At 35.1% G+C, this 17,795-nt stretch overlaps 2 protein-coding genes across 2 annotated transcripts in view; one reads left to right on the plus strand and one right to left on the minus strand.

Annotated features, from left to right (window-relative positions):
* The window catches only part of COG5 (component of oligomeric golgi complex 5), a 277,137-nt gene that overhangs the window by 190,619 nt on the left and 68,723 nt on the right, over positions 1-17,795 (minus strand). The window lies entirely within an intron of this gene.
* On the plus strand, positions 15,387-16,700 carry GPR22 (G protein-coupled receptor 22; the record flags this gene model as incomplete). Its single annotated transcript, XM_081244084.1, has 1 exon — positions 15,387-16,700. The coding sequence occupies exon 1, from the start codon at positions 15,402-15,404 to the stop codon at positions 16,698-16,700; it is 1,299 nt and encodes a 432-aa protein (XP_081100210.1). The 5' UTR covers positions 15,387-15,401.

The following is a 17,795-nucleotide window of genomic DNA, read 5'->3' on the forward strand; positions in this document are numbered from 1 at the left end:
ACAAGATGGTTCATAATAAACTGCTAAAAGAAATTCAATGATAATTTTTTTAAAAATTTGGAACTTCTGCTTCCAACCTGAAAGAGTAATTAGTACAGTGCTTACCCTAGCAACTAGAAAACTGGACAAAATTTATGAAAATACCATTTTCAGATACTGGACAACAGCAAATGCAAGACTGTGATCCCTGAAAAACAAATGAAGTGAAATCTATAATTATCCAGGCTTTCTGCCTAAATACACTTTCCCCTACAACACAAGAGAAAACTCTAGTGAAGCATAATGGTCTGGATGAGTTGAAGGGATGAATGTGAGTTAAGGAAGGCTGAGGCAGCCAGAAGCTGAGGCAGAAAAAAGTAAGCTAAGCAGAGACACAATTCCAGAAATTTCTATATAGGGTTTCTTGAATATTAAAAGGAATATTATGTTATGAATACATATGTAAGACTCAAAGAGGCCAGGCAAAGAACTACCAGAAAGCCTGCAAACTGATCAACTCTAGGAGCTCACAGAGAGAGCACTGCAAGATGTTCCAGCTTGGAAAGCCGGAATGAAGACACATCACTGAACACAGGGGAATTCATTACAGATCTATGAAGGATTATGCCTTAATGGCAAGGCTAAACTAGTCTCAGAGGAAATGTTCCTATAAAACTGACTCAATACAGCTTAAAAACAAACCTCAAAAGAATCAAGTTGATCCACAAGTAACCTGACTACCTGAATGAACAAAATACAACATCCACTAGAAGAAGACAACAAAATCCATTTACAGTGTTCATACACAATGGCCAGTATCCAATCAAAAATTATTAGAAATACAAAGATGCACAAAAAAGGATGAAGTTAAGTGATAAAGATCTTAAAATATCTGTTATAATTACGTCCACAGATTTAAAGAAAAATATGAACACAATGAAGGGAAAACGGAACTATAAAAATTGATCAAATAAAACTTTTAGAGCTGAGCGACTTCCCTGGTGGTCCGGTGGCTAAGACGCCACACTCCCAATTCAGGGGGCCTGGGTTTGATCCCTGGTCAGGGAACCAGATCCCACATGCCACAACTAAGAGTTTGCATGATGCAACTAAAGATCCCACATGCTGCAATGAAAAGATCCCATATGCTGCAACTGAAGACTCCACATGCTGCAACTAAAAGATCCTGCATTCCGCAACGAAGATCCCGGACACAGCAACGAAGATCCTGCATGCCACAACTAAGACCCGGCACAGCCAAATAAATAAATTAATTAATTAAATATTTTTTTAAAACTCTGGAGCTGAAAAAAACAGTATTTGAACTGAAAAATTCACTGGAAGTGCTCAATACAGATCAGACACTACAAAAGAGAAGACTGATGAACCTAAAACCAGAGCCAAACTAAAGGTACAAAATGTAAGCGAACAGAGCCTTAATGATACATGGGACAATACCAAAAGCCAAAAATACATATTATCAGAGTCCCAGAAGAAGAGGAAGTATGTGAAAAAGTACTTAAAGAATGGATTTTTTTTCAAATTTGATGAGAAAAAACAAACAACATATTGAAGAAGCAGCAGCAACAACACAAACCCAAGAATATAAGTGAGCCCAAAGGAAGGTAAACACAAAGAAACCACACCAATGTAAACCATAATGAAACTATGGAAACGATGAAATAAAAATCTTAAAAATGGCCGAGGGAAAAAAGACAAATTACATAGCAATGAACAAAGTTAAGATCCATCACAGACCTCTCATCAGAAACTATGCCTACAGAAAACAACAAAATAGTTTTTAAAAGACAAAAGAAAAAAGTCAATATAGTTCTCTATATACAGTGAAAATAAGTCAAAAATGAAGACACAAGGAAAACATCGTTGACAAAAGCAGAAAAGAACTTGTTGCCAGAAAGCCTGTACTACAAAAAAAAAAAAAAAGTCAAAGTTCTTCAGATTGAAGGAAAATAATACCAGAATCGCTGATGTACAAAAAGAAATAGTGTCAGAAATTATAAATCTATGCATAAATATAAATTTTTTATCTTTAAAATGTATTTAAAAGATAACTGGCTGTTTAAAACAAAAACAGTAATGATCTATTAAGAAGTTTACAACATAAGTGAAAGTAAACTCTTAAAAAAAGAAAAAACAGCACAAAAGATGGAAGAGGGCCAAAGAAAGTGATATTATAGTAAGGATCTAACATTACATGTGATATGATCTATTACTTGTAAAAAAAAAACTGTTTTAAGTTAAACATGTATATCATAAAATCTAAAACAACCACTAAAATAAGAAATTTAAAAGATATAGCTAATAAGTCAATAGACTATTTACTATTCCATTTTATTTAATCATTAATTACTAAAAATAGAAATTTTTCCTATTCCATCATTTGGAATAGTAAAAATGGAATAGCAGAAGTTACTTAATCCAAAAGAAGGTAGAAAAGGAAGGAAAAATGAAAAAAGAACACATAAAACAAAACAAATGCCAAGTGGAGGACTTAAATCTAATCACATGGAAAATTATATTAAATGTGAATGTTCTGCACTCCAATTAAAAGAGAGAAATCCGAATGGAAGAAAAGCAAAAACAAGCTATTACTATCCACAGAAAACACACCTTAAAAAATAAAAACACAGAAGAGGTAAAAATATATATGATGTAAACCGTATCAAAACAAACCTGGAGTAGTTACATTGATATCAAAGCAGACATCAGAACAAGTAGTATTATTAGGCATAAAGACATATAATTCATAATGCTCTTAAATGTTCATGAATTCAATAAAAATACATGATGCAAAAACTGGAAAAAGTGAAAGGAGAAATAGATAAATTGAGAATTATAGTTAGGAACTTCATATCTCCTCTTTCAGTAAAAAGTTACCTTCAGTAAAAGGCTAATAATACAAATAAACAGAAAATCAGTAAGGCAAGAAAAGACTTGAACTGTATTATCAATCAAATTGACCTATTTGACATTTATAGAACACTATGCCCAACAATGGGATAAAGTACATTATTTTCAAGAGTACATGGGACATTCACTAAGACAGACCATATTCTGGGCCATTACGCAAACCAAAACAGATTTTTTAAAACTGAAATTGTACAAAGTATGTTCTCTGATCATGATGGAATTAAACTTGAAATCACTAACAAAAAAAATTTTTTTTAATCACCAAATATTTGGAAATTGAAAAACTCACTTTTAAATAACCCATGTGTCAACAAAGAAATACAATGGAAATTAGAAAATTAGAGAACATACTGAGTGATTACAAATATTTGACAAAAAGAGATTTAAAGTTGTTAAAGAAACTTTCACCAAAGGAGTAAAGGAAGGAAATACTAAAGAGCAGAAATCAGTAAAATAGAAAAAGAACTGTAAGAACACTATTCATTAAGACCAATGAAACCAAAAGCTGGTTATTGAAAAGATTAGCAAAACTGATAAACCTCTAGGCAAACTGACCAAGAAAAAAGAAGATACATATTTCCAATATCAGTCACGAAAGAGGAGGGATCAGTACAACCCCGCTAATATTTGAATATAATGACAAAATGTTAAAATTAAATTAATGCCAATAAATGTGGCAAATTGATATAACAATTTACTTGAAAGATACTTATCACCAAAACAGACAGAAGAAAAAGAGAAAATCTGAATCTATTAAATTACTTGAATTTATAATTAAAAGCTTTAAACAACATAAAACCTCCTGGCTCACTCATCTTCTCTACTGAATTCTATCAAACAGTTAAGGAAGGACCAGTACCAATCTTACACAAACGTTTTTAAAACTACAGGAAGAAGAAACATTTTCAACTCATTATGAATCCGACATTATTACCCTAATTCCAAAACCAAACCAGAAAAAATATATATACAATAAAAGAAAATGACAAACCAATATCCTTCATGAACATATAGGCAAAATATTTCATCAAAATAACTGCAAATAAAATCATGCAATATCTAAAAGGGTAATCTACTACGACCAAGTAGGGTCATGAATTTCATCTATATTATCAAGGTAAATAGCTGCCAGGAGACCTAAGGTTACAGGGCAACCAACCAACCCAAACTCTAAAGAAAAACAGGTACCTTGAAGGACAGATGGGGGCATGAGCACCTAAAGGCTGAGTCTGTGCTAGCAAGAAAATATAGAACCCGTGGAGGCCACAAACACAAGGGGAGGCATACCCATTCACAGGTTCTTCAGAGACCTCACCAGGTTTGCGCGCGCATGTGCGCGCACACGCACGCGCACGCACACGCACACACACACACACACACACAGACCAGGTGCAGAGTGAGAGGTCTGAGAAAGCATCCCTCATGCTTGGGGATGAGAAGAGCAACCACTGAGAGAAAGGCATGAAGTTCAGCCTGGATCCTTTCTACCATCTCTAATGCATGGGAGAATAAAAGGCTAAAACCACTGAGGGAAGTGCAACAAACCCTCTGATTTTCTGAACATTGCTGAAAACCCATTCGAGCTACGAAAAGGAAGCAGCAAAAAACCCTGTACGCCTAGGGGAGGAAAAGGAATTCCAGTACAAGTGGAAGTGGGTGACACACATTGAGAAGTTCCCTTTTCTAAAACTTAGGACACCACGGTTACCCAGTCTACTATGGTGGATATCTTGCTGTTTTTGATAATGGATCCAAGCGGAAATGGCAGCAATTGGCATGTACAGGCTGGAGTGACACAAACTGACCAGTGGCTGCGATTTGGTCCATAGTTTGCAGCCCCGAAGAGAGATGTTTTTAACCTGTCTTCCAACTGGTACATCTGAAGGCTATGCTATAGGCAACAGCCCAAGACTCAGTAAAAATACAACAACGTTAATCAAGAGGAGTGTTGCTCAGAGCTATGAGGAAGGAACAAAGGGGGGTCACATCCACTCTCGGTTTTCTGGAGCTGGCACTGAGATTGAACAGCTGCAGCAGCACAATGGATACCATCAGCTTATAACTTGGCCGAACTATCCGTCAACCAGGTCTAGGTATTCACAGGAACTTCTGTGCATCAAGGACCCCAGTGAACCAGTGGTTTGCTTCAGGTAATGGAATGAAAGAAAAGGTTTCCCCCAAAAGGGTTCACTTCCATCCCTTCATGCAAAACCAAGATTACACTAAGGCGAGGCCAGCTGCACCCTTGAATAAACCATTTTCATTTGTTCATTTGACTTTCAATGAAGTCTACTGGGCCCTTTCCTTGTAGTCGTCAAGTTCAAGTGACATCGGGCCAGAGAGTCACAAGGCACCTATGGATCAGGTGACTGGTTTTATTAACAAGACCGTAGCAGTAGGCCTGTTCAAAAGAGGTGCACTTGGCAGCTGGGTCAGGCAGGTGGCACTGCTGTGCTAAGAAATAGCCTGAGCACTTTAGCAGCCACAAAGTCTTTAACTAAAGCTGTGGGTTTTTCTTTCCTCCTGGGATGATACATTGTGCTAGATCACCGGGGTGGGGACATGCAGGAGCCCGCGAATGGGGCAATCTCCTGTTAATTTATAAACCTTCACAACATAAGCATGTAAAAACCATCAATACCAAATACACATTTGCCAGGGGAAGCCAGAAGAACAGTACATGAAGAAGCCCAGAGGCTCCACCCACACTTTAGCTTTTCTTGAATTTGAGTGCCACCCACTGTCCACCCCCCCCCCGCAGGAACACAAACTAAGGACTTACACACACACACACACACACACACACACACACACACGAGGGACTAGCCAGAGCGGCCAGCAGACGACATTCTTTTCTGACCAGGAGCGTGGGGCGTAGTAGCTTGTAGAAGAGGACTGAGGTGGTGGGAGGCTTTTCTCCTGCTGGCTCCGTGCCCCGCGGCCAGCGCCGCTTCCTCCCACAAGCCTCCAAACTCCTCTGAGCCCCTGGGCCTAGGGGCTGTTGAGCTGCCCACGCGCGTGCTGCGACAGCTCCACCCTGCAGTCCGGTGCCTTCGGCCCCCCTGCCACCTACTGTGCTTTCTCCCCACAGGACCAGATTGGAGGGTGCTTGGGCACCTCTATCCAACAGAGCTATAAAAGTTTGAATTTCTCCCCTCTCCTTGCGCTCCCCTGCCATGCTTGGCTTTTACTTTAAGCAGCTGAGGTTAGGGCAGAGGGGGAGAGGAATCAGAGGGCACAAAGGGAAAAAGCAGCTCTGCACTAATAAGCAAGACTTTGCAGCTACATTCAATTTCAAGCGGCTGCCTAACTGGACTCAACAAATGAACTTAGAACGTATGAAGTCTCCCCAAAGCGCTGTATCCTCACTGCTGAACGCCTTTTCTTTTAGCTCCGGGGAGCCCTGGAGTCAGCAGCCACAGTCATACTGCCTTCTGTGGAGGCCCAGAGGCTTGCTGCCTCACTGATGTAGTTACATTCTTTCTTCTTAGAGCCTGGAGCCTGAACAACAACCATAGTACCATTTGGGCAGCTTCATTTAACTGCTTAGCCTCTAAGAACTCATTAACACGTAAGTCAGTAAGAGACCTACTAGCCCACCACTTAAACAAGAGCATTTGCTATTGCATCTCATGCTCTCTACACCAGCCCACAAGGGCCCTTGTCTTCTCTTCTGTAGGAAGCCCTGTTTCAGTCAACATCATGTCCTCGTTGCCAATATCGTCAGGAATCGTGAAGGGTCTAGGATTTTACCCTATTTGCAGGCTATGAAGCCAGCTTGTTTCTGTCATGTATACTGGCAGAAGACTTAAGATGTCTCGATCAGAGGTAAAGGACTCAAGACACAGCAAGCAGTATGAGAGATCATGTCACTCTGACAGTTCACCTTCCTATCCAAGTCCTCCTGGCAGAGGGACGTGGTTGGATACTCTGGATACAGTAGGTGTGCATCACAGCCAAAGAACACTGTGCTGGACAATTTACCATTTTTATAACAAGCAGAAGCAAGTCTGCTCTTTGGGGAGTTATTATTGCATCCCTCAAAGTGGCCAGCTTCCAACACAACCCTGAGAAATGGACCAGGTAAAGAACAGTCAGGTCTTTTCATTCTTAGCATGCCCAGCAATCCCCAGCATGCCCTAGGACCTTCAGGGATGCTCAGGGCCCATGGCAGCATGCTTCTCCCAACACACTTTTATCAAATCTAATACCAGAGGTCCTACACAGTAGCATAAGAAAAGAAATAAACATTACACGTGGTTCAAGAAGAAGTAAACTGTCTCTATTTGCACACGTTAACTGTCTGTACAGAAAATACCATGGTATTCACAAGAAAAGTTCCCAAGACTAATATACGAGTTTAGTAAAGTTGCAGGATACAAGGTCAAAATACAAAAAATAATTGTATCAATATTTCTCTCTACTAAAAATAAACAAAGATAATAAATAAGCAAAGGACTCATAACAGCACATAAGAAGGGATTTGCCATAGCTTTGTTAAATATATAATCTATTTAATCAGCTGACTTGGTTTCAGAACACAGAAATGAATTTGATCCTGCATAATAACCTACAATAGAAGAATTATAAGAAAAATGAAGCAGCAACAGGAAGAGAAACCAATGTGGAAAAAAAAAAGCATAAACATGTTTGTGTAATTCTTTGATGGAAATGTAAGAGAAAAACATCAACAAAATCCGTAATATTTAAAAATGCAAAAAGGGATATAAGGCAGTCAAAAGAGCATGCCAGAAAATTAGGGTCAGGGGTCGTAATAATTTGGACAAGGGCCCCAAACAACATGCCAACAGTAGGACAACAGACGGAGATTAAAAAGTAGTAATAGTCACAGGGTCCAAAATCGAGGTTTGGATGAGAAAAATGGAAAGAAATGCCATGTATTAATTGTTGTAACAGATGCTGGCAAATGACTTACAATCACATACTGTGAAAAATAAAAATGAAAAATTTTAAATGCCCGACTTAAGTGAGATAGGGAAGGATGGGGAAGAATGCTCTGTGGAGTTTTTCGGTTAAGACATACAATTCTGATGCATGTACTTTACCCAATTACAGTCAGTTTTCAATTATCCTCTTTTATAGATAATGAATCACCAATATTGTTGACTCTCTACTACCCTGGCTACTCCCCACTTGAGGGAGGTTTCAGCAGATGGTCCATTTCTATTTTTCTGGTAAAACATTTGTTGTGATAGAAATTTAAAGTTGGGAAGCCAAATGAAATTTTTGAATTGGCTTTACACTGAAATAATCCTTTCTACCTTGGCCTCTAGTATCAGAGAGAGTTGAGAGTTAGCTATGTTAAGTATTCATTGAAAAAGCACTCTTGAAGCAATACAATTTAAAAAGTGATTTTTCAGCAATTAGAAACTGCTTTCGCATATATACTTTGCAAATAGTTTCAAAGCACTGTCAGTTGTGGTTAATTCCAATATTTCACAAAGTTGAGGTTTTTTATTTACAAATTCAAAATCATCAAAAATTCTGTAGCATTAGAGCCAGACACAAGCTAGATAAGAATGATCTGATACAAACAGTAAATTTAAATGTGAACAATAAACTACTCTCTCATACTCAAAGTTGTCCAAACTTAAGGAGGCAAATACATAAAATTAAAAGTCAAGGACTCCCATGTCAGGAATTTTAGCTCCTAAACTAAATAAAAATCAGTGTTTTTAACTTAAAGAAAAACACAGCTTGTGAAGTGGGATTTTAATAGAGATATCTGAGGGTTAGATTCACATCTGTTGCTTAGTTATTATTAGGAAACTTAAACTGCTTTCCCAGGTTATTATTAACTAATTAATAAGTAATCTATAAAATGATTTTGTAACATTTGGTTTTAAATCACTAACTGTAGCATTTTTCAAAATTAGTATCCTATATGAATACAAAATATATTAAATGCAAAATTGTGAAAATCTGTTGCTATGGAAGTAAGAATCTGTAAATTCTGATGTTTATAATTTGATATTAATTTTTTTCATGAAAAGAATATAATCTGATTCTCACTCAAGGGGTTTAGATATCTTCTTCTTTGTTAAAAACAAAGGAATTTAGAATTATCCTGCTAAGAGATCAAAGAACCTTATAATCATCAAACCAATTTGTGGTTTTAAAAAAGAAAACTATAGGGGAGTTCCCTGGTAGCCTAGTACTTAGGATTCCGGGATTTCACTGCCATGGCCCAGGTTCAGTCTCTGGTCAGGGAACTGAGACCCTGCAAACTGCGTGGCACAGCCAAAAAATAAAATAAGAAAGAAAAAGAAAAATATACTAAGCATTGTATGCAGTAAGAAGTAACTATTATTTGTAATATCTTGTGTATCCCTAACCACAAATCACAGGGAATAAAAGGTGTTGTCTAGACCTGAACTTTCTTGCTGTCATTATGTCTTACAGAGATCCCAGAATTTGTTTTTTTCAAAACAGTCTGAGTATAACTTGGAAATACTGTCTCACAGAGAGCTAAACAAAACACAGAAATATACATCAATTAAAAAAGTCAAAGCTATATCGTGACCCAGAGAATGCTTGACTTGTCAAAAGTCATGTAACTAATAAGTAGTGACTGAACCCAAATCATCCAATTTTAAGTCAAAACTACCCTCAGAATTTTCCAAAGAGAGAGGGCCAGCTATATATAGTTAGAAGGTGATTTGCAGACTTCTAACTTACCTAGACTGACTAACTTACCTACACTTTCTCATGTCATTAAACTTCTCTGTGCCTTTGTTTCCTCTACTTCATGGTGATATTTTGACGATAAATGTAAGCAAAAACTTGAATTCTTTGGCAGAAAAGCACTATATGTATTTCACTATGTTAATAACTTCTCACCTCTACCACAAGTTTCAACTGATATCTTTTCTTTACTTTTAGTTTTAAGCTGCAAACAACACTATATGTGTGCATGTGCACACCTGCGCTACCTTTCAGCATGGCTGGCATTCTAAGATCCTTTTCTCCAATTTTCAAAATGCATGAAAAGTAGCACAATATTTTAATTTTTATGATTATCAAAGCCCTGCCACCCAAAGCTCTGCAGAAAACTGTAGAAATTCACGCAACATTTTCCACCACATTACTCTCAACTTCTGTGGAAATGCAACTCACAGCTCATATACTATTCAGCCAGCCCCCTGTGCAGCTTAAACACTAGCAGTGGAAGATTATTAAAATGTATACTGATTTTCAAAATTATAAACAGTAACTTCAATTACAAATTAAAAACCTAGCACGTAGTTCTAAAAATGCACATCACTAACGTCCCTAAAATAATGGAAATAGGTAATCAATATTCTAATAATTCAGTGATTTGCAATATGTCTTCTGTTTTGTTAAGAGATATAGAATTCAGCCACTTTATATACTCAAGTCTAAGAAAAAGGTTTCCTCAATGTGTTCCTCAATATTGAAAATAGAAAATTATTCATAAGTAACCAAAATTAACAGAAATTTAAATTTAAAGTAATATTCTGTTATCTACACCACTGTTTTTAATTCTTTTGACAGCGTATCTTAAAATAATTTAGCTTTGTAACTTATGAAGACATGTAATTAACTTCCTTTTTCTTTTACCAATATATTTACCCAATAACATTAGCATACAGCTGCATACGACATTAGGGTATAGCAATCCACTAAAAGTACCCATGTTAAAAACAGAAACAGCAGTTGAAATAAAATATGATGGCACATGATCGGTACATATATACTGAGCACGGGTTACCAGAGGTGAAGACTGAATAGTAATATCAAAAGTAATGCACATGATTAAATCTCTTCATACTGAGACTCTACTAATAGCAGTGGAATTAAAAAAAAAATTGTAGGGTGTAATCACCTTAAATCAAGCTTTATTAATATTTTGAATGAATGAAGTGAATACCTGAATGAATGACTACTGCAGTCATAATAATATTTAACACCTTGAGATGTTCACAACAATTTGGAATACACAGAGAAGATGACTTGAATACAAACAAACTAGTTGAAATTCAATGTGGTTCACAGTAAAGATGCAGTGCCTTTCTATTTGTAGAACAAAGAATCTCAACCAAAACATATATACAACTAAAATATTTTCAAGTGCAATTATCCAAGGCTTTAAAAAGAATATATACATTTTACTATGTAATTCTTTCTTGCCCCCCCAACACCACCACCCTATATCTTTTTAATGTTTGGCATAAGTGAACAACAAACCAGAATAGAATACGCATTTTTTTAAAGACTAATTTACTCCTGTTCTATTTAAGAGCAACACACAACCACTTATAACTACAGCCTTTTAAAAAAGCATCCTTATATAAAACAGTGGTGGGGGGGGAATCCCTGCTATACATATGAGGCACAATTTAAGCCCAATACAACTGACCAATCAAAATTAGTGAATGCACTGCATCTCTCTGCAGTGGAGAGAAGCCACAAGGTAGGCTGTCATTCTGCAAAAGCTGCCCAGAACAGGCTTTCCTCTGAAAAGCAGTGCCATTCCTTTTTAGAAAGACTGAATCTAAGTGCTGTCTCTGGAGACAAGAAGCCTTCAGTATGTTAAATTACTTTCATTATGTATTTTCAGATGCTTATTGATTCCACAGTAGGAAGAGTGAGAGACTGCAGCAGCCTCCAAGCAGCATTACATGTTCCATACATTAGCAGTACTGCTGAAACAATGGCACAGTACAGACACACATTTTCATTAAGGTCTTTTTCGAAGAGGTGTTTATGACCCTCTTCCCCCAGTCCTCTACTAACCAGTGAACAAAATGAATCAATCAAAACTGGAAATGCTTCAACTACATCAAGAATTTATCAAATCTTTAGCAGAGGTAAGATGTGTTCCTTATTATAGTATTCAGCTGCTTTTGAACCAGTGTAGTGGGGTAAAATTACTTTGAAAAATTTCAGCCTAAATATTAAGAGTTTATTTGCTTAATTCTACTTATTGCTAAACATGTATCTTTTAGATCTATTTATTTTAAGACATGATATGTTTTAAACGTAATTTTTTAGGATGCAATGTTAAATACAAAGAATATTCTTTGTTGAATCACTCTGAAGATAGATATCAGCTTTTTAAGTCACTTCAGATATACTAAATATCCTTAATTTCATCAGTAGTCTTTCTGAAGTGTTCAAAAAATGCTTATATTTCTTGAAAGAATCAGTTTTACTATTTAGTTATTATTTATTACTCAATTTTAGGTTTATTATTGGGCATGTTCATTGAAAATTATTTAATTTGCAGTCACCTTTTACATCACCCTTTACATTTCAATTACACGAACAGTTCATCAATGGAAATTTATAGTGTTTTATCATGGAATCTGTTTTAATCAGTTAAAATTCAAACCATGTGCTGATAAGCAAGGGACAATATTTTACAGCAGGAAATACTGTAAAATTTATTATAAAGATAAGAGGGAATGACAGTATGTTTAATGTATGCTAATTGCTCATAATCTCTGAAAATACAGGTTAACTTCTAAAATGAGAGCAGAAATTGGTTTAAAAAAATACAGGTTTTCTTTCATGGTAATATTTGCAATGTTAACTCTATTACTAAATATTATACTTACAGTCTTTGTTAGGAAAAGAGAATATTTAAAGAAACCGTTAAATTTATGCATAAGCTATGGCTCTAATAATACAGTTTGCTTACTCTGATAACAAATACTGTGTATGGTGTTAAATAAACACAACTAAAGTAACTTTCAATTAATAGGAAATTATTAGGAACCTTATTCCTTAACCATTTTTTTTTCTTTTTCACAAGGGCCCAAGGCAGCTAATTCAGTATTTACAACTGACAATATGAAGAATGCATCTGACCCATCACCTCCCTAGCTGTCTAAACCACAAACTGCAGGATATTCTTGCAACAATGATTTTAAGACATTAAGGAGTTAAAACCAGAGAATATAGTTCTACGTTACTGCTGGGATATAACATATCGACAGTAACCATCCTAAGAAGATGCTATATAAAACAGCCACAAAATGAAAATATAACTAACTGTAAAAGCCTGAAAACAAAATGGTGAGCATTTTTAAAGGGGGAGTTTATACTTTGACATACCAAAATTGTGGAGCCACCGATTCTTGAAGAAACAATGAAACATGGATTGACAAGAGAATGACATATATTACCAGCAAGCTAAATGAAGCTTTAGCAAGTATTTTTCTGCACTAAATATTCAGATATTCGTATCAATTGATATTACTAAAGGATTTTTCCATCTGAGTTTTATGACCAATTATGTATCCTCTTCTAATGAAAACAAACCAAATTAAATAGCAGATGGTTTTTATCAAGAGAACATGGAATGGACTTATAACCAAGTTATGTGACCAAGAAATCATTTCAAAATAATGAGGACTGCTATAGAAACAGATTTACATTTGTAACAAAAGGATGTCTAAGTACATTTTAGAAGCTAGAAACCTTATGTTTCTTTTGTTTTCACATGTTCTGGAAAATAAAGAGACATCATCACATATTCTCTCAAAGGGAAACAATTCCTATCATTTGAGGAAGTTTCTCTCGGTCGTGACTTTTTAAGGCAAAACAAACACAAGTATTTTGTACTGGTCTTTAGAAATTCATCAGCCAACTAAATCTCACAATTCATGCAGTTGAAGTACTGGAGAGAAAAATGAAAGAATTCCTACAAGACATGAAATAAAACACAGCTACTTCACTGTTGTCAGGTAAAAACTCATGTCCAAGTCTGTTAATGACATCATGTATCATATTGTGAAAAACTGCTATAGTGAGCCAAAAGGCCCATAAGGCAACAGCAAACAGGTAGGTCAGAAGATGCATGCACCCCACAACACTGTTTAACATTTACAAGAGAAAAGAATCTTGCTCTAGAGTAGATGCATTTTCCTTAATTATCATCTAAATTGACATTTCTGCTTTATTTAATTCTAAATCTAACTGATGTGACAAAGACCTGATGTTTAATCTGGCAGTTCAGAAAATTTGGCACACTTTAAAATTTTCCATTTTTATAGGATTTCAATGCTGGCTAAGACCTTCACTTACTCAAATATATGCCTTTAGTAAACTTAAAAGAAATTAATAATGTTAGCATTTGTGTTTCTGAAACACTACCTTTAAAATAATATGCATAAATAAAACTATATTCTAAAACTTGTCAAAGGTTACATCAAGTGAAAGGCTAACATGAGTTCTGAAAATTATTAGCTTTTATAATTTGTTATGATTTTGCAGGCAAAATGCTGTACTTGAAATGTGAAATATAGTTGGTTGTATGATTTTATATTTTAACTAAATATACTAATTACTGACATTTTAGCCCAGCAAATCAGACATTATTTTTATAAATTACTCTAAACTTCTATATATTAAAACATAGATATGCATGAATTAGCAAGAGTTTGTTTTTTTCTTTTCATTTTCCTCAAAATGATATACACTGGGTGATTTACACAAAAGGTTTCACAGGAAATGTGTAACTTTAATAGATTCCTCAGAAAATGGGCTTCAGATACTTTTCCCTAAAATTTCATTTTTTGCTTTAAAAATTCTGTTTAATAAAATCAACTGATGCATTCTTTTAAACCACCTTAAAAATGGCTATTTCTTAATATGATATTAAATTTCAATTTTCTCCTACAAGATATGAAAGGGTGTGGTCACAAAATAAATCATTCATTCATAAGAGTGATTAGTGCTCTTTTACTAAGGTCTGTGGTGTTTTACTTCAAAATAATGTCCTTTTTTTCCAATTTTTATAAGTTTGATTGTTATAAAGTTCAGTGAGCACTTTCACTGAGAAATATGAAATATTTATCATTTGCCTACTTCAGTGGGAAATAACTCCAGATATCCCCAAACACACTGTTGACTGCTGAATATGAATTTCAATCAAGAACACGGACAAAGTGATTTAAAACAAACTAGTGCTCTGGGCCATTTGTCATTTTAAGTGAACATTTGTCCTGTTCATTTGAAATCTCATGGGAATAATTACACCTACACTAATTGTGCTACAACATGTTAAAATAGCGTTTATTTTCCACCTACTCACAACATTTTAAAATGAAATCTTAAAACACTGGGCTAAAATTAGTTTTGCATACTGGGTAGTTGTATTATACAAAAATATACTGTATCTCAAATAATAACCCTGAAAAACCCAACTAAGGAAAACCTTTTTAGTTTATTAAACAATTTTGAACTATATAGGAGCAATCTCCAGTACAGTTATTTCTTCAAATGGGGAACCCAGTTTCCTTTTACATCAAAACAATGCAAACCTTGATGTTTCCTAATTCTACATTTTCCATTAATAGTTTATAAATTTAAAAATTAAACTAAGTACACAATAAAAAATTTTTTTACAAAGAACACAGGTTTTGTACATCATTTAAATTGCCAAATATCAAATAGTTTATTCTATTTCACTTTCTAGGGAAAAAACCAACTGCTCCAAAAGAATGTGTTTTTCTCCCATTCTGGAAATCAACATGCAGTCTGAATCTAACATTACAGTGCGAGATGACATTGATGACATCAACACCAATATGTACCAACCACTATCATATCCATTAAGCTTTCAAGTGTCTCTCACCGGATTTCTTATGTTAGAAATTGTGTTGGGACTTGGCAGCAACCTCACCGTGTTGGTACTTTACTGCATGAAATCCAACTTAATCAACTCTGTCAGTAACATTATTACGATGAATCTTCATGTACTTGATGTAATCATTTGTGTGGGATGTATTCCTCTAACTATAGTTATCCTTCTGCTTTCACTGGAGAGTAACACTGCTCTCATCTGCTGTTTCCATGAGGCCTGTGTATCTTTTACAAGTGTCTCAACAGCAATCAACGTTTTTGCTATCACTTTGGACAGATATGACATCTCTGTAAAGCCTGCAAACCGAATTCTGACAATGGGCAGAGCTGTAATGCTAATGATATCCATTTGGATTTTTTCGTTTTTCTCCTTCCTGATTCCCTTTATTGAGGTAAATTTTTTCAGCCTTCAAAGTGGAAATACATGGGAAAACAAGACACTTCTGTGTGTCAGTACAAATGAATACTACACTGAACTGGGAATGTATTATCACCTGCTAGTACAGATCCCAATATTCTTTTTCACTGTCATAGTAATGTTAATCACATACACCAAAATACTTCAGGCCCTCAATATCCGAATAGGCACAAGATTCTCAACAGGGCAGAAGAAAGCAAGAAAGAAAAAGACGATTTCTCTAACCACACAACACGAGACTACAGACATGTCACAAGGCAGTGGTGGGAGAAATGTAGTCTTTGGTGTTAGAACTTCAGTCTCTGTAATAATTGCCCTCCGGCGAGCTATGAAACGACACCGTGAACGACGAGAAAGGCAAAAGAGAGTCTTCAAAATGTCTTTATTGATCATTTCTACATTTCTTCTCTGCTGGACACCAATTTCTGTTTTAAATACCACCATTTTATGTTTAGGCCCAAGTGACCTTTTAGTAAAATTAAGGTTGTGTTTTCTAGTCATGGGTTATGGAACAACTATATTTCATCCTCTATTATATGCATTTACTAGACAAAAATTTCAAAAGGTCTTGAAAAGTAAAATGAAAAAGCGAGTTGTTTCCATAGTAGAAGCTGATCCCATGCCTAATAATGCTGTAATACACAACTCTTGGATAGATCCTAAAAGAAACAAAAAAATTACCTTTGAAAATAGTGAAATAAGAGGAAAATGTTTAGTACCTCAGGTTGTCACAGACTAGGGAAAAGGCTAAGTTTCACCAAACCCACATTCAGAAGTTTTAAATTTAAATTGTAAAAAATTACTGCCAAATATAAGAAAAACATTTTAAGTACTGGTTATGTTGTAAATTTTCAATGTAAATGTCAAGATTAGATTAGGTCATATATATTCAATTTCTTCATTACTTAATGTATTTGTTGCATGGCAGTTTGTTAAGGTAATATCATGTGTAAATTTTGTCAATATTATGTCCATCAGAAGATATTTATGTAAGTCATATTTTCTAAAGAATAAATACATAGCCTTAAAACACTGTAAAACTTTAAAACATAACTGACACAGTATCCTTGCTTTTTGTTTTTTATATAAAGTGCATTGTTTCTAAGCCACAAACTACAGATATATTTATATGTTAACAACTGGAATAGCATTTTAACACAAAAACCAAAATTATGGGCTCCAAGCAACCAAAATGACCCAGGATTTTCTATACCACTATATTATGTTTTCTAGCATAGTCTACTTGCTATAATATTTGATGCATCAAAATAAGGAACTATATATGAAACTTTATCCTTTTTAGAATGTAGGAAATTGTAGGATTTATCAGGATTTTAAAATTCAAGAACCAAAAGACAAACAACCGTGTATATGCACATCAAGATAGGGAAACTTTTGAAATTCAAGTTTATTATGAAAAAGAGACTGATTTTCTAAGATCAAGGGCACTAAGCCTATAATATACAAATGAACTGACAATAAAAGGAAGGAAGAAAACTAAGGCTTCTTTCCTCCTTCCTCACTTTGGTTGAGTTAAGCCAAATGCTCTGGATTAATACAGTATACTGGCAAAAACCAGTGCATTAAAATAAACAGACATCCTAACTTTATTCAAGTCAGCCTTTTTGTATAACAGAAGTTAACTATTAAAATCTGAATACAAGGAAGGGAAAAAAAAAAGACTTTATGTCATTATAGAAAAGTCAACTATTTCTAACTTTAGAAACATAGCAACTTTAGAGTAATACAATTTACACAGTGTTCCTACACTATCAGAACTCCCGAGTGTTTCCAAATAATAGTAGTCCTTTTCAACTCTCAAAATCATTAAAGT

This window comes from Mesoplodon bidens (genome assembly GCF_964165515.1).
Source record: "Mesoplodon bidens genome assembly, chromosome: 9".
Classification (NCBI taxonomy): Eukaryota; Metazoa; Chordata; class Mammalia; order Artiodactyla; family Ziphiidae; genus Mesoplodon; species Mesoplodon bidens.